Source organism: Arabidopsis lyrata (assembly GCF_000004255.2).
Source record: "Arabidopsis lyrata subsp. lyrata unplaced genomic scaffold ARALYscaffold_1, whole genome shotgun sequence".
NCBI lineage: Eukaryota > Viridiplantae > Streptophyta > Magnoliopsida > Brassicales > Brassicaceae > Arabidopsis > Arabidopsis lyrata.
This window is the reverse complement of record NW_003302555.1, coordinates 13,570,029-13,595,667: the sequence shown is the minus strand read 5'-3', so window position 1 is coordinate 13,595,667 and position 25,639 is coordinate 13,570,029. Positions and strand designations below refer to the sequence as shown.

At 36.3% G+C, this 25,639-nt stretch overlaps 5 protein-coding genes and 1 non-coding gene across 7 annotated transcripts; 2 read left to right on the top strand and 4 right to left on the bottom strand.

Moving 5' to 3' along the window:
- Nucleotides 1–466: 466 nt before the first annotated feature.
- LOC110225378 lies at nt 467–1,656 on the bottom strand. Its single transcript, XM_021014958.1, has 2 exons — nt 1,481–1,656; nt 467–1,069 (listed from the first exon to the last, which is right to left on the bottom strand). Exons 1-2 carry the CDS (start codon nt 1,548–1,550, stop codon nt 789–791), a joined length of 351 nt encoding a protein of 116 aa, XP_020870617.1. The 5' UTR covers nt 1,551–1,656; the 3' UTR covers nt 467–788.
- A 2,350-nt stretch (nt 1,657–4,006) lies between these two features.
- LOC9326934 (30-kDa cleavage and polyadenylation specificity factor 30) lies at nt 4,007–8,226 on the top strand. Its single transcript, XM_002893572.2, has 7 exons — nt 4,007–4,449; nt 4,608–4,955; nt 5,969–6,131; nt 6,307–6,417; nt 6,617–6,685; nt 6,990–7,076; nt 7,293–8,226. Exons 1-7 carry the CDS (start codon nt 4,085–4,087, stop codon nt 8,043–8,045), a joined length of 1,896 nt encoding a protein of 631 aa, XP_002893618.1. The 5' UTR covers nt 4,007–4,084; the 3' UTR covers nt 8,046–8,226.
- A 680-nt stretch (nt 8,227–8,906) lies between these two features.
- On the top strand, nt 8,907–10,071 carry LOC110224390 (F-box protein At1g30790-like). Its single transcript, XM_021010432.1, has 2 exons — nt 8,907–9,227; nt 9,292–10,071. Exons 1-2 carry the CDS (start codon nt 8,907–8,909, stop codon nt 10,069–10,071), a joined length of 1,101 nt encoding a protein of 366 aa, XP_020866091.1.
- Nucleotides 10,072–11,333: 1,262 nt separating this feature from the next.
- On the bottom strand, nt 11,334–18,095 carry LOC9326933 (cation-chloride cotransporter 1). Of its 2 annotated transcripts, XR_002329178.1 has the most exons (14): nt 17,772–18,095; nt 17,063–17,200; nt 16,638–16,716; nt 16,034–16,125; nt 15,841–15,955; nt 15,552–15,652; nt 15,331–15,392; nt 14,697–14,924; nt 14,485–14,599; nt 14,157–14,351; nt 13,414–13,814; nt 13,076–13,237; nt 11,766–12,895; nt 11,335–11,618 (listed from the first exon to the last, which is right to left on the bottom strand). XR_002329178.1 is itself a non-coding variant. In XM_021011251.1 (13 exons), the coding sequence occupies exons 1-13, from the start codon at nt 17,933–17,935 to the stop codon at nt 11,817–11,819; spliced, it is 2,931 nt and encodes a 976-aa protein (XP_020866910.1). In that variant the 5' UTR covers nt 17,936–18,095; the 3' UTR covers nt 11,334–11,816. The 2 variants fall into 2 exon arrangements, 1 of the variants encoding a protein (XP_020866910.1); XM_021011251.1 differs by having other exon boundaries at nt 11,334–12,895.
- Nucleotides 18,096–18,745: 650 nt separating this feature from the next.
- LOC9326932 (BTB/POZ domain-containing protein At1g30440) lies at nt 18,746–22,043 on the bottom strand. The gene is made up of 4 exons (XM_002890824.2): nt 21,533–22,043; nt 21,285–21,354; nt 19,623–20,864; nt 18,746–19,533 (listed from the first exon to the last, which is right to left on the bottom strand). The coding sequence occupies exons 1-4, from the start codon at nt 21,589–21,591 to the stop codon at nt 18,910–18,912; spliced, it is 1,995 nt and encodes a 664-aa protein (XP_002890870.1). The 5' UTR covers nt 21,592–22,043; the 3' UTR covers nt 18,746–18,909.
- A 3,413-nt stretch (nt 22,044–25,456) lies between these two features.
- TRNAE-CUC lies at nt 25,457–25,529 on the bottom strand. Its single transcript has one exon. It is a non-coding gene; the product is annotated as a tRNA-Glu (tRNA).
- Nucleotides 25,530–25,639: the final 110 nt, after the last annotated feature.

The following is a 25,639-nucleotide window of genomic DNA, read 5'->3' as shown; positions in this document are numbered from 1 at the left end:
CTTAATCGGATGTCAGGAATCCTGAAAATGACCAAGTACCGATCATCACACGGAAGGAGAATGCCATGGAGTGATGATGTTCGTTGATTTCTTATTTTGTTGGTGAATGATTTTAAAAGATGATTTATTATTATTTTTTAGCATTTATAATATTATTGAATTTTTTAAATTTCATCATTTTCCATAATTTTATCACACTAAATCCTAAACAATTTACCATATTTTTCTTACACTACCAAGTAACACCTAAACAATCCCTTATTTCACATGATTTTACCATTTATACAGCATTCTTCCCGCGCATGCGCGCGGGCAATCACCTAGTTGGTAGTATAGTTGGTATTTAGTCCTTTAGAATTTAAATAAGTCGGGGTTCATGGACTGCAATTTAATACGTTTTATTAATTTGTTCAACTCGTCGAATTATAAACTTGACTCGTTTTTTCTACTCGGACCTACTAAGTACTTTTTTTTTTTCTCTAAGTCTCATTTTATATCATCATAAGCATTCAAAAAGGTACAAAAGTGGAGACATCCACCACATAACTTAAGAGTTTTTGCAGAAACATAACAAACTTTGGATTATCAAACGAATATTGACAATCCCTAAAGAACTACGAGAATTTAAAGGTACAAACTTAGACATTAAGCTAATTCATAAGCAGAAGCTTAGAACAACCATCAAAAGTAGCAGTTTTCTTCTTGCACAAGGATACTGCAAGAGCCAAAAGTTTCCTTTGCTTGAACCTACAACATACCAAAAAGTTTGACAGAATTTGCAGAGTGCTTTAACGCTTCTTTGGAGGCATCTGATTCCCTCCTTTCTTGGAACTTTCTCCAACTTCAAATTGCTTGGAGACTGGTGTGATAGCTTCATTCACAGAATGTGAAGAGCTGCTAGATCCATCTGAAGATTGACGCCTTGAAGGATATTGTGGAATTGGCCTGTCAAAGTGAAATCTTGATGATTGAAAGTATGGACACGCATCTTCTAATTCTTCAGTATTCAGTGATGGCCTATTAACTCTTGGAGGTGGTGTAACAGCTCTTGGATATTGAGTCATCGGAGCTGGGAAAGATATATCAAATATTTGAGATTGAGAGTTCATAGCAGATCTATAAATCTCATCATTTAAACCATCTCTGAAATGTCCAATTCTTTCTGATTCAGGAGCATTAACCCTGTTCACTGGAATTCTTGGAAGAAAAGGGCAAAACTCTCTATGATGAGTCATTCTAAAACAGTTACTGCAAAGTCTTCTAAGTCTTTCATATTGAAATCTGATTGTTGCAGTTTCTCCTGATCTAAAACTAAGTCGACTAAAGAACCTAAGGCTGTCAGTGATTTCAAACCTAATCCTTACACGAATGAAGGAAATCTGAGTCGAGATAGTTTCATTAAACTCTGTTTCAACAAACTCACCAAGTATTTCTGCTATAAGTCTAACAGTCCTATTTGAGACATAGGGTAAAGGGATACCTCTAAACTGAACCCATAAGTTTATTGTTGTGAGAAAGTCAATGGTTGGGATGTCCTCCCACCTTTGCATCGCAACAAACCAATTATTGAACACCCATGGTTCCCTTCTTTGTATAGAGAGTAGGTCTATTTCTTTGACCTACTAAGTACTAACATGGCAATATTGCATTATATATTGAGATTCAAATCACATGCAATCGTAAGATGAGCATCATTTGCGTCTTGTTTCGTTCATCTTTTATCGATCCATATTCATTTCCAAATTACCATTCTAGATGGGAATGCATTCTCATATAAGATAAGAGTTTTCTTTTCGATTGAGAACATATATAACAGGACACAATGGGAACAACGAATTTTGGAACAAAAATAACCCTAGAGGCCTAGATAAAATAAGAAAGTACAAAGTAAAGGTTCAAGGTAGTATGGCTACACAATTTCATTCAAATTCCATATATTTATTTTGATGAACATGATGATATAGGTAGACAAGATGAAAACAATGAAGATCAAAGAACAATAGAATTTTATTTACAATGATATCTACTACTATCATTTTATTTACAATCTTATTCCAAAAATTTCATCACATAAAATTCCTTTTTACATGTACAATGTACATCCGTTTTTTTGGATGCTTGCAATATTAAACCAATCATTTATTTTATATTTCATGAGAAATTAAAAACATTTTTTTAAAGTCTTTAAAACCATATTTACCAATTAGCTTCATAATCTAAAATTTTATTAGTAATGAATCCAAAGGATTGCTATAGGCAATAAATGAAGAATCATAATATATAAAATTTTGAATGTAAAGACCGTTGCTATTTGCGAAGATTCCATAATTCGTAAAGTCAAGAAAATAATTCGTATCTTTTACATAAAAAATAAAAAAGTATTTGTTTTGTTGGACAAGTGAAGACTAAGAAAAAAATTAAACGGTTTCTACTTTCAAGTAAGTTGATCAATAACTTGTTTATGCAAATGGTTTATTTATATTGGTCTTCTTACGTGAGATTGTGGCACCAGAGGTATGTCAAAATATAGTGGCAAAGAGAGTTGTTGCCAGGGATGCTCGGTCTTGGTTCACCAAATGCTTATGTGGTCTCCTATGCAGAAGAATATGAAGGTAATTAGTTATAACTTTAGCATAGAAACTGGAGCAGAAAATAGATTGTGTATGCACTATGCACTGTTACTAATAAGAGCCAATATATGGGAGAGAGTTTAATTATCTTTTGAGTTGGCATGCCTTCTTTATTTATAACACTAGATTATGTATCTGCGCGTTACGCGAAATTTTAATTTAAAACTTTTATCAATGCGAATTTTTAAGCATAAATATAATCATTTGAATTTTAAAAGATATAAAATATGATGACATGGATGCTTATGTGGACATTTTAGATGGAGAGAAGACTCTCTAATTATATATATATATATATATATATATATATATATATATTCATTTAGGTATTTATTCTAATATTTATTTATAATGATATCTACTAGTATCATTTTATTTGGAAAATTAGAGCACATATCATTCTTTTTTACATGTACATACCGTTTTTTGGATGCCTACAAACAAACCAATCATTTTTTTCACGAAAATAAAAATTTCAACTATCTACATTAAAAAAAAAATCCTTCTTTAAAACCATATTTACCAATTGGCATCATAATTTTGGTATAAATCCAAAAGATTGCTATAGGCGATAAATGAAGAATCAGAATAGAATTTTGATGTAAAGATCGTTGCGAACATTCTATAAGGGCATCTCCAATGCCTATCTCTATAATTTCCTTTATTTTAGAGGAGATTTTGCTACAATGTATGCCTCTAAAATAGAGGAGAGAGAGACATTAGATTACTCTATATATAAATGCATTTATTGTCTCTCTTCTCTATTTTAGAGGAAACTCTATTTTAGAGACACACATTGGAGCAAAATCTCCTCTAAAATAGAGAAAATATAGAATTGGGCATTTGAGATAATCTAACTTATAAAGTCAAGAAGATGATTAATAGTTTTTACATAAAAAAAATCAAAGTATTAGTTTTGCTGGACAAGTGAAGACTACGAAAGAAATTAAACGGTTTCAACCTTTTAAGTAAGTTGATCAATAACTTGTTTATGCAAAGAATTTATTTATATTGGTCTTACGAAGTTTTTTTTTACTTTGTTCAAATGTCTTACGAAGTTCATATTATTGTACGAGGAGGTGTAAATTATATGACTCGAGAATGTTAGTAGTTTAGAGAACAATTTTATATTAATTTTTTTTTTATGTGATAAGTGTTTGGTCATGTGACTTGTAATTTGTAAAATAATTTTATCAACACAAAAAAAAATTAATCTCTCCAACGAACTACTTGTGTATACGAGACGAGATGACTTTAGTTAATCACAAATACTAGACCGACAAATAAATAAATTACCGGTTCAATAAACTGTCCAAATTACCGGTTCAATCTGCTATAACCGATGAACCGAGCCTGAGTCGTAAAAGCGTAAAACCTTGTTATTTCTAACATCAGAAGCTCGAATCCTCCGATTGATCTCTCTGTTCGTTTCTTCCAAACCCTAGAAAACTTGAATGGAGGACGCTGATGGACTCAGCTTCGATTTCGAAGGCGGTCTCGATTCCGGACCTGCTCAGCCCTCCGCTTCAGTCCCGGTTGCTCCGCCTGATAACTCTTCCTCCGCCGCTGTTAACGTAGCACCGACCTACGATCACTCCTCCGCGACGGTGGCTGGAGCTGGCAGGGGAAGAAGTTTCCGGCAGACTGTTTGCAGACACTGGCTTCGAGGTCTGTGTATGAAAGGTGACGCCTGTGGGTTTCTCCACCAGTATGACAAAGCTCGTATGCCAATCTGCCGATTTTTCCGGTTATACGGTGAATGTCGAGAGCAGGATTGTGTGTATAAACATACCAATGAAGATATCAAAGAATGCAATATGTATGTTCATAAATTCCGTTTTCTCAGTATAAGATTGAACTTGATGCTAAGAGGGTTGATGATTCAATTTTGCAGTAGATGATGATTGAGATTGTGTTGATTCTTAGTTTTGGTTAGCTTTTTTCTGACAGATGATGTCTTGTGATTATATTTTGTAGGTACAAGCTGGGATTTTGTCCCAATGGTCCTGATTGTCGGTACAGGCATGCAAAGCTTCCTGGACCTCCACCACCTGTTGAGGAAGTTCTTCAGAAGATACAACAATTGACATCATACAATTATGGGCCAAATAGGTTCTATCAACCACGGAATGTTGCTCCACAGCTACAAGATAAACCTCAGGGGCAAGTTCTGACGCAAGGCCAGCCACAAGAAGCAGGTAACTTGCAGCAGCAACAACAACAACAACCTCAGCAGTCACAACACCAGGTCAGCCAGACTCAGATACCAAATCCTGCTGATCAAACAAACAGAACATCTCATCCTTTGCCTCAAGGGGTAAATAGGTGTGTTCAGAGTCCTAAGGTTTTTAATTGGGTTATGTAAATTATGTTTATGTATACCTATTATTTATCAAGAAGTTGTTATTGGTCCATTATCAAAACATTGGTTTCTTATAACAGCTTTGATCAATTTAGAATGTAACTAGTTATTTGCAAGTTCAGAATCTTTAAAACTTTATATACACAGGTATATATTTTTAACTTCATGGTATATTATCTACCTGATATTAGGATATTTTTCTTTGATAGCTAGGTAAAATTCTGAGATTATATTTGACATCAACTGTTATAAAACAATAAATCGACTTGCTTCTGGGCTGGCTTTGCTCTCTTATTTTGCTTTTGAGTATTATTACTCTCCTTTTTCCATCAGGTACCCTTCTTCCTTCAGCTAAAATGTGGGAGATAGGCTTTACAAATGGTGGTATACATATACTGGTTTTTGTTAATATTTTATTTGATAGATGATCATAGTTTTTAAAGATTTATGTCAAACAGAAGCATACCGATTATTCTCTACTGTTTCAGTAAAGCTACTATACATATAGCACCATTTTTTCATTTATTTAGTGCTCTACTCAATTGCCTAATTGCCAGTGGTTTTCAGCAGGACTCCTGCGACCCTAAGAGTCATGCTTTCTTTATTTCAGATGATTACAACTTCATTTCTGATTGGTCCCCTAGAGTTGATTGCCTATTTTGTGCTCTAGTGTTGCTTTTTGGCTATAACGTAATCTTATTCAGATATTAGTAAGAGACTGTGTAATTCATATAGCTATATCTTTTGAAATCCCATACAATTGATCTGAAATCATTGTGTGAAGAAGAATGGAATTCTTCAAACGTTGTCTAGGATTTCGGCTTTCGAAGATGCTCATCTTGACTGCTCGATATTAAGTTTGATTTAATTGTTATTTGTTTGATTGTATGGATTCGTTAACTGTATATATACCTTATGGTATATTCTTACTCTTCATTGGTAATCCCTTACGTAGTTTAGGATCTTGGTTTGTCAGGTATTTTGTAGTTAAGAGTTGCAATCGAGAAAATTTTGAATTATCTGTGCAACAAGGAGTATGGGCTACGCAAAGGAGCAATGAATCTAAACTTAATGAAGCTTTCGACTCTGTGGAAAATGTGATCTTGATATTTTCTGTCAACAGGACCCGGCATTTCCAGGTAGTTTATTGGATTAAACATTAGTTACTGTAAGCCTATAATAATGAACACTTTGAAAGATCAAATTCCCTGTTCATGTGCAGCGATGGTTGCCTTTCTGTAGTTTTCTTCTCCATAGAGTATTTGCTAGGCAGCGTTATGATTCTAAATAACTTTGTTTCACGTGATGCTATAGGGCTGTGCTAAGATGACATCAAGAATTGGTAGTTACATTGGTGGAGGAAACTGGAAACATGAACACGGAACTGCACAGTATGGCCGGAACTTTTCAGTTAAATGGTTAAAGGTATACCCTGTGACTAAGCTTTCCCTTCTAATTAATAGTCATTTCTCTGAGTTCTGGGTTTATTTAGTCCTTCTCTATGCGATTGAGTCTATTACATTTAGTCCTTCTCTGGCACATGCTACTGAGAGTAAAGGGGATGCTTTCATAAATCATGCAGTAACATGACTTCTATGATTGATTGTAATTCTTGCCATTGTAGTTGTGCGAACTATCCTTCCACAAAACTCGGAATTTGAGGAATCCCTACAACGAAAACTTACCTGTGAAGGTACGCGGAACTTCTCACCATGTTTTTCTTACGCTGCTCTAGTTGTTCTCCTATCTGGGAATAGTATCGTTTGTTAGATACAGTGCATGATAAATAAGGATGTTTATATCAATACACTCCGCAAAGGTCTAAATTGTCCCATGTTAACTCGCACGGTTACACAAATATTTTGCTAGACATTACAAGTTACCACTGATACAATGATTACTATTAGCTAATGGTCGTTGTGTAATGTTTATGCTTTTTTAGTATTTGCATGTAACCTAGACACCTTCATTTTACTCTTTTGGTTCAATAACCGTAGATAAGCAGAGACTGTCAGGAGTTAGAGCCCTCCGTCGGTGAACAGCTTGCTTCTTTGCTTTATCTTGAACCAGATAGCGATCTTATGGTATATACTCTCTCCCACTCTCTCTCTTTGTTGTTTACTTTGTTCTTTCATGGCTCTTAAGCGTATAATTTATCAACAGTGAAGAACTGAGCTCCATATGCTCTTTTATTGGTGACTTTGGTTTCTTCTAGGATTTTCATTATATTACTTCATCATGGATTTTCATTCTGTTTCTTCATCATGGATTGTTAATATTCGTTTTTCCATGAATCCAAGGCAATCTCCATAGCTGCAGAAGCGAAACGAGAAGAAGAAAAAGCGAAGGGTGTGAATCCAGAGAGCAGAGCTGAGAACCCAGACATTGTGCCGTTTGAAGACAACGAAGAAGAGGAAGAGGAAGAAGATGAAAGTGAGGAGGAAGAAGAGAGCATGGCGGGCGGTCCTCAAGGCAGAGGAAGGGGAAGAGGAATGATGTGGCCGCCTCAAATGCCTCTAGGACGCGGAATCAGACCAATGCCTGGAATGGGAGGTTTCCCGCTTGGGGTAATGGGCCCTGGCGATGCATTTCCCTATGGGCCTGGTGGATATAACGGTATGCCAGATCCATTTGGCATGGGTCCAAGACCCTTTGGACCGTATGGACCGAGGTTCGGTGGTGATTTCAGAGGACCAGTACCCGGGATGATGTTTCCGGGTAGACCTCCGCAACAGTTTCCACATGGCGGTTATGGTATGATGGGAGGCGGACGTGGCCCGCATATGGGAGGAATGGGAAACGCTCCTCGAGGAGGCAGGCCGATGTATTATCCACCAGCAACATCATCAGCACGTCCTGGCCCCACCAACCGGAAAACACCTGAGAGAAGCGATGAGAGAGGAGTGGGGGCGGATCAACAAAATCAGGATACATCACATGACATGGAGCAGTTTGAGGTTGGAAACAGTTTAAGAAACGAAGAGAGTGAAAGTGAAGACGAAGACGAAGCTCCAAGACGATCAAGACATGGAGAAGGAAAGAAGCGTCGGTGAGAGAGACTCACACAACAATCTACGATTTCTTTTCAAAGTTTGCTTCTCTCCCCTCTATTTTTGATTCAAACATATTATAACGTTAGAGTGCAGATTGTTGGTAATTTAAAATCTTTTGTATTATGAGACAACAGTTGTTAATACAACTCTTCTTTCTTTAGTACGTATTTTACTCTAATAAGGTTTATGGCATTAGACTTTGAAAAGAACACTAATAAGACCAAAAATAGTCTTTAACTGTACATAACAAGTCACATTAACTATAATTTTATTTGTCATCTCGTTTTCTTAATGAAAAGTGAAAACATAAACAACAACGTTAGACCTAGGCCGGAGCATAAAATCCGAAATCCGAAAACCGATCTGAAAAATCTGGTTCCGAATCCGAACCGAATAGTCACAAAACCCGAAAGGATAATAAATTCTACTATCCGAATTAGACAATAAACCAAGGTCAAATGAAATTTAAACCGCCAAGGAAGAGATGAGTAGGTTCGACAGCACAAATGAAATTATGTTTGACTAGCATCATGTTAACATAATCTTTTTCTCGTTTCACATCTGGTGAGAATAATCCATGTAATTTTGAAGATTTTTTATGAACATGAAAAATTATGGGTGTAACCATAGGTTTATATGAAACCCCATTAATTTATAATATAGTAAAAGATAACAACAACGTAAAAAAAAAGGAATTGAAACCTCAAAATTGTATTAATAAACAACATAAGAAACTATACAAGGTTTAAAACCTAGTTTGTGCATCTTAAGTAAAAGTAAAGAAAGGAAAAGAAACTCCTCCTCTCCTCTGCTCCTTTGTTCAAGTTTGGAAAAGAATCTATAGTTTGTTTGGGAGGCGCCATGAAACGCGAGGAGAGACAACTTATTGAGGTAGATCCCATCCCTCTTGACCTAGAGTTGGCTATACTCACTAGATTGCCAGCAAAATCTCTTTTCAAGTTCCTATGCGTGTCAAAGATGTGGTCTTCTATCATACGAAGCCAAAGCTTCGTTGATTCTTACTACGCTTTGTCCTCCACGACGCGATCGCGGTTTATAGTCACTTTCGGTTGCGGTGCACAAGCCAAGTTTGAAGACAGGCGTTTGTTCGTCTTCTCGTCTTCCTACGAATGTGAGAAATCTTCTTCTTTGGCAACCAATCTCGATATGACTATACCTTCTGTGAGCATGTGTCGCGCGCGGCGCCTACTGTGCTTCCGTCCATGGCTTAATCGGGTGTATTAAGAGTGGTTCGTTCATTGTCTTTAACCCCAGCACCAACATATTCAACATCCTACCATTCACTGGTGCACGCACATCCTGGGCATACGATCCTGTTGGAGATCAATTCAAATCATTGACCATGGTGTCTTATCCTCATCGGCCTCCTGATCACCTGATGCACGAGGTTTTAACACTTGGAGGAGGAGAATCTTCATGGACACGCAATAAGTTAATCAGCCCTCCTCATCACACTGTTACCAAATCAATATGCATCAATGGTTTTGTTTATTATGGTGCTTGGACCCCAACCCGATCTGCAAATCCCGTGATTGTGTGTTTTGATGTTAGATTTGAGACGCTAAGTTTTATCGAAGCGCCTAGGCCTGTTGTTTGGTGGGGAGGTGAATCAATTCTGATGGAATACAAAGGGAAGTTAGCTTCCATTACAAGACACCCTTATGCTGATTTCCAATCTTTTGATTTATGGATACTAGAGGATGTCAAGACACATGATTGGTCCAAGCAAACATTTCAGCTTCCTTTCTCTTTGGGGATGGGTAAGAATATCACTTCCCCGGGCACCAACAAGGCTGGTGAAATCATTTTTGCCCCTAAACTCCTGTCTTATAATGATGTTCAACCCTACTACATTTTCTACTACAATGTAGAAAGAAAAGACATAAGAAGAGTTAGGCTCCTAGGAATTGCTGACGATGAAGAGTTTAGGCATCGTTACGGAATCGCAGGGGAATGTTACGTTTGGATCTCACCGGAACACATCGAAAGTATTGCTACTCTATGATTTGTTTATGCATGTATCCCTTTCTTCAAGGATCTTAATTTAATAGCTTGACAAATTCTGGGTTTTTTTTTTTTTTTTTTCATTATTTAAGCGGTTGGCTTTTCAACACAAAGCAAACTGGTTTGTTGATGTTTAGCTTTGTATTGGAGATAAGCAAGATGTGTATCTTGCGGACCAAGTAATATGGACCATTAAAGTCCATTATGAAGTGAAGCCCGTGAAGCCCAACCCGAAGAATATTCTAGATCTCTATATTACTTCTTGTACAAGTTATTTCCTTATGTGTTTAGGAAAGTTTACATTATGTGGGTGTTAACATTATGTTAATGTTGACACTATATGTATGTATCTTGTGTTCTCATATAAAACACAACTCAATAATATATTCTATTCTATAATATTTGACACTTTGCTTGTATTTTAAGTGTTTTGTTTCTGTTAACTAGTCTTTTTTTGGTGATTGTGGAAGATTTTGGCAAGCAATGCTATTGATTATTTGTGCTTTTGGAAAACCAATTATCAACTATCATTATCTTAACAAACAATAGGTCTAATTCTAAAAGACAATGAAAGAGAACGATTAGGTGAAGGTGGTCTTGCACATCACATTATGCCAATCTAGTGATTACTTGAGGTTCATATCTTCCATTGTTGTTTCATTTTTTTGTTATTTTCCTTTCCTAGTGCACAAGAGAGAGAGATATGGGAAGATTGATGATGCTCTGGCTGCTTTTTTTAAGTGAGGATTATAAGCTCTTTTCTTATTGGTCACAAGAGTTGATTCCCCATATCTTATGAAATCACATACAATTGATACAAATTTTGTTACATTTGCGGCATATTTTCGTAGAATCTCTATTAGGTTTTCTCGGCCATCAGTCCCCGGCCTTTCCTTTTCGGCCAACATATTTGTATATAAGACTTTCAAGTGTATATAAGGAAGAGTTCAGTGAGTACTTGAAAGGGATACGTACAGAAGTTGAAAATTGAAAAATAATGTACATAAGCCACAAAGGCAATCAAGGCATGGAGAAGTAAAGAAGCGTCGGTGAGAGAGAGACTTACAACAAGCTACGGTTTTTTTTCCAAAGTTTGCTTTGCTTGGTCTATTGGATTCAACATTAGCGGCACAGTTTTGTTCTTTAAAATCATTACTGTTTTCAGACAACAGTTGTTGATACAAAACTCAACAACCATATTTACTATCTAGTTTATGATTTACGGTTTAAGAGACATTGAAAAGAGAACGACCAAATAGAGTCTAAACTGCAATTATAGTTGCCTTTCTTTTAATCTTTAATGTTGTTAACAAATCCTTCTTTCGTTTCACCTCTGGTGAATAATCCATGTAATTTTGAAGATCTTTTTTAAAAACATGAAAAATAAGTGAGCGGTGGTGACCATATATAATGGAAAATTATGGGTGTAACATAGGTGTTTAGATGAAGCTAATTATCTCAAAATCTTCCAAAAGTCAGGAGATATCCATATCCATGAGAGGGAAATGTATTGACTTGTTTCAGAATACAACCTCAGAAATGTTCTATCTGCAAAAACAATATGGAAAGAAAAAGAAAAAAACAACTATATAGCTCGCAGGAATATTCAATTCAATTCTTTTCAACAAAATGGAATTCACTGTACTACAAGAAAAATATTAGAAACTGTAAAAAAAAAAAAAAAAAAGAACTGACCTTGAAGGGCAGGCTTTTTGATGTTCTTGGTGGGTATAAAATGAGATTGAACTATGTAAACAAAGTAACAACGTCTCTGTGATACCCTCTTACGATCAACATCCTTGGCACATTCTCCACCAGCAAATCCATATATTCCATGTAAAAATATGCGGGGTGGTTCAACGGAGGTGGCGGGAGACTAACCAGAACCACCGCGGCCATCCTCGAGTAACTGAGTATGGTCGAGTTCAATTTCAGCATTGTGTATAGAAACTTCTCCACTTGTTGCTCATTCACCACCATCGGTTTCCCATTTGCCAATAACGGATTCGAACCCTGTCTCTTGATCTCTCCCAAGTAATCTGAGATTCGTCTTTGTGCTGCATCAAAAGCTTCCAATGAATCTTCTTGGCTGTTTCCTTCGGATCTTATGTCCCATGATTTCATCGTGACCACGATTACTTCTGCTTGCATTCTGAGATCGTAGAGGAACTTCTTTACGTCGGCTTTGAGTGCTTCCGCGTCTGAATCCTCTTCAGCTATGCAGAAGAGTTGGATTTTGCAGCTTTCGAAGCTTTCTTTTGTCAGAAGAAGCTGTGAGAGAAGAAGCATGAGACCACCATCTCTCACAATCCAGTACAAGTCGATTGTTCCATACTGTCTTTGGTACTCGTTTGGCCACTCGTCTAACCCTTTGATGATGACAACTGCTTTGTTTGCTGTTATGCAGTCATTGATTATTCCAACAAATGTGGATGGAATCTCTGTTAGATTTTCTCGGCGCCAGATCTCAGGGTACCGCATTACCACGATGTTGGGTTTGAGGTTTCCGAGTCCCATCGTCTGGATGATCCCACGGAACCCTTCGGTCATGTTTGGGGCTACAACGATTTCAGCTACACCTTCACAACGCTTGTACTCAATGTAGGTGGCCAATTGTTTGCAAGCTTCCTTTGCTTCTTCAGCACATTCATAGTAGTCACCATCTAATATTGAGACAAAGATCGACATTCCACGACCTTTTTTCTTCATACAGTTAGCAAAATCAGCCAGCTTAGGGTGACACGGAACATTTTCCGGAAGCTGTCCCCACGGTCTGCAGAAAACAAGGGGAATTGGGTACCAGTTCTTTGGGTGCACTTGGTTCGCTGCAATTAGAAGAAATGACAGTACATGAGATTAGCTTTAAATAAATGGACCATTCAACTTCAATAATGAACCAATTAGATATGGCAGGTTCTGCATAATGGAACTTAGAGATTTTGTATTATATAAACAACTAGTTACAAGAAAAAAAATAACCAAAATTAGATATGGCAGGTTTGTACCTCCGAGTGACCTGAGACTACGAAGGGCCAACTGAAAATATGCACTCTTGAAACCATCCCCCCAGTCCCCAGCCTTTCCTTTTAGGCCAACGTATTTGTATATAAGACTTGCAAGTGCAATGGCAATCACAGTGAATGACCAAGAAATCAAGAACATGATCACTGCAACAATAGAAAAAAAAAAAATGAAAAACTCAACAAGGCTTTGTAATAACACATCTCAGGATTCAGGTGAGATAAGAAGCCACGTGGTAGACTCAATCAGAATCTTTATAGGAATGGACTACATAGAAAGATTGCGAAAGACACTTTCTCCGTGAGTATTTGAAAATTCATACCTATGCAAAGTGCGGCTCCAACAAAGGAAAGGCTCCAATGATGATATTTCCACCGTGGACGCCAACTTGGAGCATCAAGAAGATCGAGTAGGAAACAAGACAAGTTTACTCCCGAATAGCACAAAAGATAAAACATGGTCACAGTCGGTGTGATAAGATCCAGATTTCCGATAACAACACATCCGATGCAGATAAATGCTGTGAAGAGTGTCGCTATGTGAGGTTCACTAGTATCTGCAACTTTAAAATAATTCAGGATGGGGAGAATATCATCATTTGCTATAGCTGCAAGTAACCGTGGTGCCCCTGTCAAACTCTGGAGAGCAGCCCCTAAGGTTGAAAGTATGATTCCAACGTGAACAATGGCAGGGAAAGGCCAAGCAATTGTAGCAGTAAGTAGCCTGCAATAGAGGAAAATTATTCATTGCATTAATTTAAAGAAAGTTCATGGTGTAAGCTAGGTGTTGAAATGCTTAAAAGAACAGGTCTCTGCGGCCAGACATGATAAATCTATTCTGACATATAAACTAAGAAAAGTACAGCTTTTGTAGACCCCTAGTAGTTTTATGTAGTATATTCAGAACATGAAGCCATTTTTAGTTTCTTTCAAGTTTAACCATGCTAAAGACATGAAAGTGAAAGTGATAAGTGGGTTTTTGCATTTTCTCCAGGACACTTCTGCCTAAGAAAACACAACAGATCAGCTACGAAACAAAAAAATTAACCACAGAAGGAGTTGTTACCTATCAGTCAAAAGTTTGTCACGGGTCGCAACAGCTCCAAAAAACAACACAGAAATCAAATATAGTGAGGTTGTGGTCAGAGTGGCAGCCAATGTACCAACAGGAATTGATTTTTGAGTGTCTTTAAGTGAAGCTGATCGATTTGAACCAGCCATAATTCCTGTTACAGCAGGGAAAAATAGACCCACCAGCTCACTGAAAACAACCAAAGAGAACGGTAAATAGATTTCAGAGTAAAAACTGAACAGATAAAATTATTTCATTAACTTAAAACCATAACTAGAGTTTTTCTATCATTAACATAAATAGATTTCTGGAAGTTACTCACTTGAAACTCCAGTACGTCCCTCCAGTTGGATCAGGAATTCCCGCATCATTTGTCATTTGATAAGCAGAACCCCAATTATCTTTAAAACTTTTTAACCGCAAGCCCGTAATTCCATCTGTTCAAATCATAACAAAGGGAACAAAAGGAAGGTTAACGACTCAACGAAAAATAAACGCCACGCCTGTTTCCAACAATATAAAGAAACAACTTACTGTCAGGATCATCTGTCTTTGCCAAAAATATCCCGATGAATATGCAGAAGATAGAGAGCAAAACGGGTACAAGGAAAGCAGGTGCAACCCGATTGATCATCTTCACGCCACCAAACACAATGAAGCAAAGAAGGATCGTCACAACAATTCCATAAACTTGCAAGTCATGTGAGTTCGGGCTTTGTATTGATTCGGAAACTGCTGTTCCATTAACCTTTGTGATAGTTTCTGCAATTAAAAATGAAACACAGCTAAATGACTTAATGCGACTTGTGGGCTATAGGTTATTTCCTCAGGGAAAACAAGTGAACTTTTTGTCAAATAAAACTAAGAAGTTGGTAATTAATAATATAGTCTTTTGTTTGGTTTTTATCCTACAAACTGATGAAAAAAATTCTCAGGTGTCAAAACTAGCATGATAAAATCTCAGGTTGCACAAACGTTTTGCCACTTCCAACAAACTAATGAAACAAATCTCAGGTGTCAACACTAGCACGATAAAGTGGTGGCTTAGATAAGAATAATAGAGTAAATAAAAAACAGTCACAGTACTTAGAGTTTTCAGAAGTCCTAGTAGCCCTTTGCTTTAGTTCAATGGGGTTTCAATTCTTACAAGTTCCACACTAACTAATACCTCTAAAAATCCCAGCAGCAGGGAATGCTTTTAGAAAAGTCTCCACAGCACCCAAAACATACCTACAACGATAAGGAGGAAAGCAGAAAAAGTAGTAAATAGAAGCACTTGGCAACCATGTGAAACTGAACAGAGCACCAGCAACATAAAGCAATATGTGTGTCAAGCTTAAGACTATTTCCAAGGTAGATTCCTTGAAAGGATCCGGGATTTACACTTACAGAGCTCCAGCAACTGCATTGCCAAGAAAAAAGCATAAACCTATGCTAATCCCAACTTCCGGACCAAGAGCGCGACCAATGAGGTAATATGGTCCTCCACCCTGAGATAACGCAAAAGTTATTAATAAACTTGATGTCCTAACTACCGTTCAATCACAAAAGAAATCGAAAAGTAATAAGGGGTGCCAACTATGGACGAGAGACCCAAGAGAGGGAAGAATATCTTTAATTACGGTTTCACAGTTTTATTCAAAGAAAATTTAGGTGATATAACAGAAAAAAGAATTACCTTCATTGCACCATTTGTTGCAATAGCACTCAAAGATATTGTCGTCAAGAATGTACATAAGCCACAAAGCAATACCAATACTAGGCCTTGTCCGATACCAGCCATGCCAACAATCCTGAATATTGAACAGATTAAGGCAGGCCATGATGATTTTGCAGTCTTTTGTCAAACATCAAGGACGTTGCAGTCTTACCATGTGAAACGGATATAATATATAATTCCTAATATGTTTTGCAAGCAGGGAACGAAAACTCCCATCATTGTACCCATCTTGAGAGCAGGAGGCTGCAAAAAGTTACAGATAAAGTAACATTGTAGAAAACCATAAATTCAGTAATAGATGATGCGCATGTCAAAAAGATCCTTACAGGAAACTAGGAAAAAAACTCTGACAGACTAGAATACCTAAGAAAACTTCACTTTTACATGCACCAATGCAACAGATCATACTTCCATACAGAAAATGTTTGCGCATCTTAAAATTTAGAATGATTTATAAACGTTTCCAAACAAAAAAGGAGCGAAAACTGGAGGAAGAAAAGGGGAAATTCTAGTGCATGACACTTGAAGACCTGACGTGCCCCTGCATCGCCAGGGTAGAAAGGTATTAACTTTTAAGTTGTTTTCGAGTGTTCCCTAAAATTTCTCCTATACCTCTCTTGACTAAGCCTGAGATGACTTGAAAGTCTTTTTCTTTAGAGAAAACAGAGAGAAGCGCTAGATCAGAACAGCCTGGCAGGAATCATCAATTGTATGATTTACAAAGCAGTGAGAAACTAATGGGAATATAAAGGTACCTTTGGGTGCCCTTGCGTGATGGAGATATCCTCCCCATCTCTAGGGCTAGATGGTGCCGGAATTTGCTCCCCTGTCATACTGAAAGAGAAATTCGTTGAACATGGGAAAACATGAACTTTCATGGCAAAGCTGAACTGCTGAATTGATTAAGTGTAAAGCTTAGTTTAGGTAAAAGATGACATTTCCACGTTAGAAGGAAAAAAGAAAGTTCCTTCCTATTTTATATATAAAAAGACACGCGTATTGAGTATACATAGCCAGGGAAATAATACACAAGGTTTCAACAAGCAGGAAACTTCTATTGAGTATCTTATCCATTTGACTCAATTCAGAGGGAAATAAAACAGGGTGATTAACAAAAGCAAGAGATCATTTACAGTAAGCTCATTTTTCTAATGTAAAAAACAAATAAGATCGCATGTACCTCTTCAAGCCAAGAATATTCACAAGAGAGTCGAAACCAAATAATTCCAGCTTGGATTCCTTCTGATGGCCATTGACTCCATCTTCTGGTCCCCTTACACCAGCGCCCATGTCTCCTGGTGCAACTACTTTTATGTTCCTGTCAAAAACCTACAAATGTGAGACACTCATGATGAAAAAAGGTACAAAAGACTGAAACATTTCAATTTTTGCCAAGGTAAAGTGTAGAATATTCCTGCGCCCATATGATTCTTTAAACTAGAAGTTGATTCTCTTAGGAGCAGTAAGAAAGCAACCAAAAAAAAAATGATCTTGTTGACTTATGCAATCCATTTACGAATGTGACCAACTTCAGCCACAACTGGTGATTGAAGCAAATTTAAATGATACAAAATTGTAATGCAAATCTTATTAAGCTAACGTCACTTTCAGCATCAAATTTTTGGATAATCCTACAGCAGAACTATCCGTTCACAAGGGAACTACGAAATGAAAAATGTAAACAACCTAGCAGCCTAAAATCATAGAAACGAACCAAATTGCATCCCATTTCTACTGATCAGTAAACACACAATCATCATCAACGAAAATGTCAACATCCTCAAAACAATTTAGAAGCGTAATCAGTACACAGACAAGATTATGCTAACATCACACGAAAATGAAGTTCCCAAAATTAGTGGCGAATTTTTACAAAAAGAAGAAATTACTTGAGGGTGGAAGAGGAAGAAGATCCAGGATCGATGGAGGACATCTCAACAACCGCTCTATCGTGCGCAACCACCGGCCTGTATTTGCTTCCGCCGAGACGTGGTCCTGACCGGAATTCCTCTTCGCCATTACCGCCGGCTTCTTCAATGTCGCCGCTATCCATTTCTCACGCCGTATCTGAACAGATCTCTTTCAACAATGAGACTGATATCTCGTCGGAATCAGAGATCGGAGAGTTTTGAAATCTGATGAGAACGGAGATCGAGAGACTCCACGAATTAACGGAAAAACATAAAAGAGATGATTTTTCAGATTTCAGAGAATAAAGTATTATAAACTGAGGAAAAATTAAAATAAGAGGAAAATTAAAAAACAAAGGGAAGAAAAATTAAAATGTTAATATGGGCTTTTTAATTGGGTCAAGCTGGCGGCTGAAACTTCTTTGGTCAGTTCAAGTCTTCGAGATTTTTATTTTTAATTACTTAACCATTTTTCTTAACTCTAAATAAACTAATTTAAGCTACTGATTACCCATTCAAAATTATATTTATTAATAAGGGAAAATTAAAGAAAAAAATTGCATCTCATTAATTAAAAGGCTTGATCCCTTATCATGAATATAAATAAATCTGAAACTCCCCAAAAAGATGCAAGAAAAGAAAATATATAGTATAGTCATGATATTCATGAATGAGAAAACCACGTTTTTAGACAATTAGAAAAATAAATTCTAGAGGAATAAGTATGTTAAAAAAAAAACAAAGTTGAAAAGTTTGTTTTGCTTCCATTTTTTATGATTAGTGAAAACAAAATGAAACCTGAAGTAGAACGTAATTATGATGAAAAATTAACTCTTGTTATAACTTATAACACAGCCAAAAACCTTATCTTAATAATCCTTGTGATCATGGAAAATTGATTTCTTTAAAGTTAATTAATATATTCGTTATCAGCAATATTTGACCCTTTCGAATTTTCTTAGAGGTTCAAATAAAAATATAAAAATGACAAAATATAGATGGTCGTCAAAGTTACATAATCAATTGAAAAAAGAAAACATGATGATTACAAGCCTACAATGCACACAATGTCCAAAACGCTGAAACTGGACATTTGAACCGTGGAAATTTACCATAATCACCTCTCAGAACTAATGCTCGAAGCTTTCTTATGCTTCCCACGACGTTCTTTAACATCCTTTAGCTTCTCTATCTTCACATTCTCGTTGTTAGACTTAGATACAGAACCTTCTTGAGCACTGCACATTTGATGTGACTTCAGCTTAAAACCGAACCCAAGTTTCTTAGAAACGTTTTCCCATGTTTTGTTACCGCCTCCATTGCTTGCAGAACCACCACCTTTTGTCGTCTTACCGAGCTTCTCAATCTCTTGTCTCATGTTGGAACATTCTTTCTCTAACTCACAAACTCGCATTCTCATACTGTCCATTCCAACTTTCAGGACTTGATTCTCTCTTACTGCGGTTGCCCATCCTCCTCCTCCTCCTCCTTCGGTTGATCCTCCTACAAATCCTCCGCTTCTTAACTGTCTTGATCCGCCATCGAGGTTGTCTGAAACCAGGAAGCATCCAGCTACAGAGGTTCTGAGCTGTAGTTGCTCAAAGAAGAGCACTTGCACGATTATTCTTAACGGTAATCTCTCGTTCTGGGCCGCGTGTGTGCAAGCTTCTAAAGAGAGTTTCTGGCAATCTAACAACCTGCAAAGATTCTCTCTTTCTGTTTCCGCCAACCATGGATGATGCTGCAAATCATAAAAAGAAGACAAAACTTAATGGCTCATAGAAAGAAACTCGATATTTCAGAAGATTGATGGTTTTTTTCTAGTCTTACCTTTAGGTAAATGTCTATTGCGCGATAGAGTCCGTCATCTAAGAGTCTGGCATATTCAGGAACAGAAGCAGCTAAAGCTTGGAACTTTGGAAGCTTAAGATTGACATCAGGAGCAACTTCAGCAAGATAGCCATCGATCAGCTTTGCAACCGCTGTCATTGGTGTTATTGACTGCGGGGATCCGATTAAATTCCCTTCATCTACTGAAGAACAAGGAGAGCCAACCCCACCAGGCATAATCTGATCTGTCCCAAGAAAATGGTCCAAGATCCTTTGCACAGAGTCAACATCGTACAGGGTCTCCATAGTATGAGAAAAGCTAGGCATTACAAGATCTTCCAACGCAGCCTGGTCAAGCTGCATTCCTATCCTCTTCTCTAAATTCGCTATGCAATCCAGACTTGCTTTCAAAATCTTGGCGATTCGAAGCATGTCGACGAAAAACTTGGTTGGAACTAAACCTTTTTGCATACGGAGAAGCTCCTGGATCTCTTCAAGCAAGTTCTTCTGCTCTTCCTCGGACAGTACATTCCCTGAGCCCAAAGGAGTGCTGAAACGACCACTAGATTCAGGTCCACCACGTCGTCTTTTTAAGCCAGGCAAGTGTTTTCTTGTGTAATAGGTTAGGGAACCAGCAATGATGTCTTCTCTTATGCCTCGGGAGTCCATGACCGTGATGAGTCTCTTAAAAAGAGGAAAACTAAGCATCGACGCATCCTCGTACCACCAATCTGAACTAGTATGTTTAGGTCTAGCCCCGGTGCTTATCCCATTCCATAAAACACTGCCACCAGGACTTTGCATGGGCCCACCATGCTCCACAACTGGCCATCCAAACAAGTTTGGGTCAGTAGATGCTCTCATGGCTAGTGACTCAATGCATTTCTTGGTAATGTTCAATTGATCAGCATACTCGAGGACCTCATCGCAGCTTTGAAGTGCTTTTATTGAGTCTTTCCAGCTTTTGAGGACCACTTGATTGAAAAATGTTTCAGTTTGAGAAATAAGATTTCCTTCCCCATACTCTTCAGTCATTTCGAGATGCTCAGCAGCGCATCTGAGATATACAACGTTCGAAGCAGTGAGTTCAAGCTTCACACCATAGCAGAACTTGGCGACTAGTTCAAACGTTTTGTCTCCGCCAGGAAGATCAGAAATTTCAATGAGACATTTGTCATCCCCTTCTTTTGACGCCTCTGCAATTCTTCTTTCCATGACTCCACTTCTAGAGAGCAAGGGAAACTGCAGATAGCCATTTAAAATAAAAGTATAAGAAATTGCAAGCAACAACATTCTTTCTCAAATAGAAGGCTTGGTAGAGACTGATTTCTACAATAAGTGTCACGAGTTCTCATAATATAGAAACAAGGCATTGCTAAAACTACAGATACTGAATTGAGTTTTGTAGGAACCAAAGAAAGACACCGCAGAGAAAAATAACCATTCGCATTGGTGATTAGTCATTAAAAGAAGATAAAGAGCTAAAAAGCAAAGTCTGAAGAACAGCAGTATCGATTTTTTTATCCACAAGACTAATAAAACACAATGCCGGAGAAGGACATAACATTCTAGAAGACCAATAATTATTCCAGATAAATGCAATAATATAAGACAGTGTTTCAAGAAGAGATTGTTGTCTTGCTCAAGTTAAACAAATTGTACCTTGTGAAGATGAAAAGACATCTCCCCAACTTCAACGACAATATCACTTGGAAGTCCAGTTGTGCAAAACCTGCAATTACCAAAACACAACTAGACAAAGTCAGACAAAGGAATGAGCTTTGTTTGACTCAGTAATGCTGATATTGCCTTAAAGAAAGACCATGGTCTCAAATCCCGACCAAGTCTACTCAAATAGAAGCACAAACTTGGAACATAAATACAATTAGAGAGAGATCAAGTGAATATACCAAGCCTGGCCTTGTCTCTGGAAAGCATCAGATTTGGATCCCAGCTTCATGCAAGCCATGCTTTCTCTCACCAAAATTCAACAAAGATACTAGGCAATTAGTTTGAGCCTTCAAAACCCTAAAAAAAAAGTCCCTCCAACTAAAATCAAAACCCTAATGTACAGAGTTTCTCAGAAAGAAAGAAACTTTGGATTCATCCGTTGATACCAAGATCGAGATAACAATTGAAACAGATCAATCTCACTCAAACACTTAAAGCTGCTTCCTTTCTCCGCATTCAGTAACAGAACTAACTCCAGAAATTTAACCTAAACCCAACAACAGATCCCTTGAACAAAACCACTAAAAACCCAGAATCTCAAATAATCTTATCAGCAACACCAAATTCAAACTATTTCTCAACAAAAATAATGATAAAAAGAAAAGAGCCCAACCCCAAAAACCCAGCTAGACAAAGAACACAGCTAAGCAGAAGTTACCAGCTCCTTTATACGAGAATATACAACATGTAAGAAGGGGGACCATATACCACAACAAACCATTATAATTAAAATAAAGGCAAATTTGTGAGTTAATTGGATAATTTCTTTATTGGTTTGCTTTAGAATATTTTCTTTAAATCGATAGTGAAATAGAAAAGGAAAGAGATGATGGAGATTTGAAAATCTCGAGATTAAGAGATTAATGAGATGGGTTTAAAGGTTTTTTTTAGATGAACACATGCACGCATGTGGGGTCATTTGTATCTTCAAACATACTCATTGTGTTGATTCTTGAAATCATCAAACTTTTGTTTTTCAATTCAATTTCTTAAATGTGGGGTTTAATTTTGTCCTAATCTTTACTCAAAGAATCCAATCTTTCCCACTAATTTTTGGCGTGCGAATGCGGTTATATATGTATACTTAAGTGTTTTTTTTTTTTTTGGTAGAGTGTATACTTAAGTGTTTCAGTGAAACAGTTTCACTCCCTGTCTCAAAATTTTGATAATTAAATAAAAATATTATAAAAAATATATTTTTATTTATAATTAGATTTTGGTTTCGGTGTTCTACCAAATCAAATTCTAATGTTGAAACTTATTCTACTTATTTATACTTAAATTTTGTTTTATTTTAACTAAAGATGATATTTATCTTTATGTTATATTTATCTTTACTCAGCATCGCGAGAAAAATATGTTACATATTTGTTGGAGTTGTTTAAAGAGGCGATTCGATACCGTGGTTCTTAGCAGAGTTTTCGTGTTAAGATGTGTGTAGACCATCGATCTCTTAGGAGATAGCAAATCGATGTTTTATCCATGTATTATGATATGATTGATGAATGGGAAATCACCCGAACAATATATACATATATACTCCCTCTGTTTTATAATATTAGATGTTTTAGATAAAAGCACAAAGTTAAAAAAAGTAATTAATTTTGAGTTTTTTATATTAAAAATACAAATTAATATCTATTAAAAATAATTTGACCAATGATATAATTTACTGCAGAATATAAATAGTCAGAAAACTGTTTAATTTAATGTTTTGCATAAGAACTTGAATTGTTTCTTCAAAACATCATATATTGTAAAACAAAAAAAGTAGTCTAAAAAAGTAGTCTAAAACAGAGGGAGTATATTTTACTATGATATCAAAAGATGATGAAAGATTTAACCCCTCCAAGATATATATCATATGAATGATAATTTTAATCAATGGTGAATTTGATATAATATGAAATTTTACACATATATAAAAATGATATAAAGTTTACATATCTAAATTTTACAATTAAGACTCATTTATTTGTAAAAGAAAATTTAAATGGGATTTTTAATAAAGCATTGACTTGTTAAACAACATTACTTAATGAAAAACCGACATTTAGCATAAAATAGTTGGAATATTTTACTCTTAAAATATTTCAATAAGATTACAAATCTTATTTTTCCAGAATCAATCTTTCTAAACTGAGATTCGTGTATCCAACCCATTCATTTTTGCATTTATATTTTACATTTACATGTTATAAATGCGTGTTTTCTTTTAAATCAAACAATATTTTGAATGTTTTAACTAAATTCATTTTTATGTAAATGCTAATAGAAAAAAAAAATGTTTGTATTTAGCGTTCGGAAAATATGTAATGTTTTCTATTATTAAACACAAACTCAAGTTAAAAAATGATTACCACAAAAAAAAAAAAAACTCAAGTTAAAAAATTCGAAGTAATCGAGTTATACATGGATTTATGTTCTGTTGTCAAAACTTATAACTAGTAGATCATAAACATATAGTGGTCAATTCAGATAAAAACTAAATCACTTACGTTTGTTACACACAACTTTCAGAACATGGTCACTTCAATATTCCATGAATAACCTCGCCGACTTGTCATAGTCACGAAGGAGTGCGTATAGTAGGTGTAAAATCATGGGTGGCTTTAAATAGTTTTGCGCATTCATGTCTAAGTGATCTGATAAGTGATAACAGTATGAAGTTGAGGAGTCCTCTCGCTAATCAAAATTCGGAATCAAATTATATACTGTATTATCTATGGATTTTCATTCTGCCACTTTTTAACCACTAAATTTAGTCATGACGCTCTACATACATACGATAGTCTATATAGTTTACAAAAAGAACAAAAAAAATATATTATATGTATACAGAGAGAAAGATGTATATGTCTGAATTTCCAAACCATAATGCGAACGAACTTGACGAAGTCAAGAAAGACATTTTATAGCAAAATATTCCTCAATTATTATTAGTGATGGAATGTGATTTAATTTTGGCCGTACTATACTTATCTAAGCATGTGGTTGAAGCTTCGTTGTCCGACGAAGTTGTTTTTTAGTTCAACGGCTGACGTAGTAGCTATAACCAGCTAGCTAGGCCACGTGAACTTTGACTTCTCTTTGGTTAACTTTTTTGTACTTCTTAACTTCCCACAAAAAAAACTGAACCAACGACTTCAATAAACTATACTTCAAGGATAATTTCAACCTTTAATTTGTACTCTAGCGATTTAAACTAAATTGTTTAAATTTTGAAGTTTTTAATGCGGTTTCTAACTATGCACTTATATATTACATGGATAATAATGAGTGTACATGTCTAATTGTCTATGTACAAAAATAATTAAAGGAAAAAAATACGCATGCAGTGGTGACTAATGATTCGGACCTGAACAGCGAAGTGTGTGTCTTGTTCTTATTTCTTAGGATTCTTGAAGTCTTGAATTTTAAATGCTCTTCTTTTAAATACTCATATTTTACATTTTTATGCTCCTTTGTCCACACAGAAAAGCTCCTTTGCTTTTACACGCGTTTTATGTTCTGCCTTTGTCGCCCTACACTAACCCCCACACCCGCAAGTCAACCCCAATTTTTTTTGTTCCAAATTCTTTGTAAAAAAAAAAAAGAGATATACGGTATACCACTACTTTGTATAGATATCTTTACATGTACTAAAAACAAGGCATTTTTTTTAAGAAGTTTAACTTATCTTAAACGGAGGATTGAAATCGAGATCTCATTTTGAGGGTGTCTAAATGTCTAAATGCAAAGGTATTATTACATGTTCTATTGTGTATGTAAAAGTAAATTACATGATATGTTTACCTCACATTCCACTTTTACAAACAAAAGTAAAAAGGTAAAAAGAGAAATAATTAACAACAAGTCCGAACAAAATGATGAATAGATGTCGCATAATTTGCTTGCCTTTTAGACAAAGGCGTGAGAGGGCCTTGAGGCCACATGGGAAACAAACTCACCACACGCCTCGGCTTTCGCAAGCGTCACGCTTTTTACGTCAAGCTTTTAATTTTAAGCTAGCGAGGATCCAAAAAAAAAAAGGTAAAATAATGGAGTAACAACTTACTCCTGCCACGTGGAAAATAATTCAGGACGAAGAGGAAAAAAATGAACTCCGTTGCCGGGACTCGAACCCGGGTCTCTCGGGTGAGAGCCGAGTATCCTGACCAGCTAGACTACAACGGATTGTTGTTAGTATTTCCTTAACAATATTTTTATAGGATTATATCATGAGTGTCTCAAGGGAGGGTCACACACGATCATATTTAGCTCGAGGTGGACTGATGTGGCTCCAT

Excerpts from the sequence above, each read along its gene's own strand:
- LOC9326932 (XM_002890824.2), bottom strand. The coding sequence starts at position 21,591 with ATGGCTTGCATGAAGCTGGGATCCAAATCTGATGCTTTCCAGAGACAA. Across the intron at positions 21,355-21,532 it reads CAGAGACAAGGCCAGGCTTG|GTTTTGCACAACTGGACTTC; the intron begins GTATATTCACTT and ends TGGTAATTGCAG. Across the intron at positions 19,534-19,622 it reads CAATAGACATTTACCTAAAG|CATCATCCATGGTTGGCGGA; the intron begins GTAAGACTAGAA and ends TATGATTTGCAG.
- LOC110225378 (XM_021014958.1), bottom strand. The coding sequence starts at position 1,550 with ATGCAAAGGTGGGAGGACATCCCAACCATTGACTTTCTCACAACAATA. Across the intron at positions 1,070-1,480 it reads CTTATGGGTTCAGTTTAGAG|CTCCGATGACTCAATATCCA; the intron begins GTATCCCTTTAC and ends TATCTTTCCCAG.
- LOC9326933 (XM_021011251.1), bottom strand. The coding sequence starts at position 17,935 with ATGGATAGCGGCGACATTGAAGAAGCCGGCGGTAATGGCGAAGAGGAA. Across the intron at positions 15,956-16,033 it reads TATTATATCCGTTTCACATG|GATTGTTGGCATGGCTGGTA; the intron begins GTAAGACTGCAA and ends TTCAATATTCAG. Across the intron at positions 13,238-13,413 it reads TGGAGCCGCACTTTGCATAG|TGATCATGTTCTTGATTTCT; the intron begins GTATGAATTTTC and ends CTATTGTTGCAG.
- LOC9326934 (XM_002893572.2), top strand. The coding sequence starts at position 4,085 with ATGGAGGACGCTGATGGACTCAGCTTCGATTTCGAAGGCGGTCTCGAT. Across the intron at positions 6,132-6,306 it reads ACAGGACCCGGCATTTCCAG|GGCTGTGCTAAGATGACATC; the intron begins GTAGTTTATTGG and ends GTGATGCTATAG. Across the intron at positions 6,418-6,616 it reads TTTCAGTTAAATGGTTAAAG|TTGTGCGAACTATCCTTCCA; the intron begins GTATACCCTGTG and ends TTGCCATTGTAG.
- LOC110224390 (XM_021010432.1), top strand. The coding sequence starts at position 8,907 with ATGAAACGCGAGGAGAGACAACTTATTGAGGTAGATCCCATCCCTCTT. Across the intron at positions 9,228-9,291 it reads TCGATATGACTATACCTTCT|AGTGGTTCGTTCATTGTCTT; the intron begins GTGAGCATGTGT and ends GGGTGTATTAAG.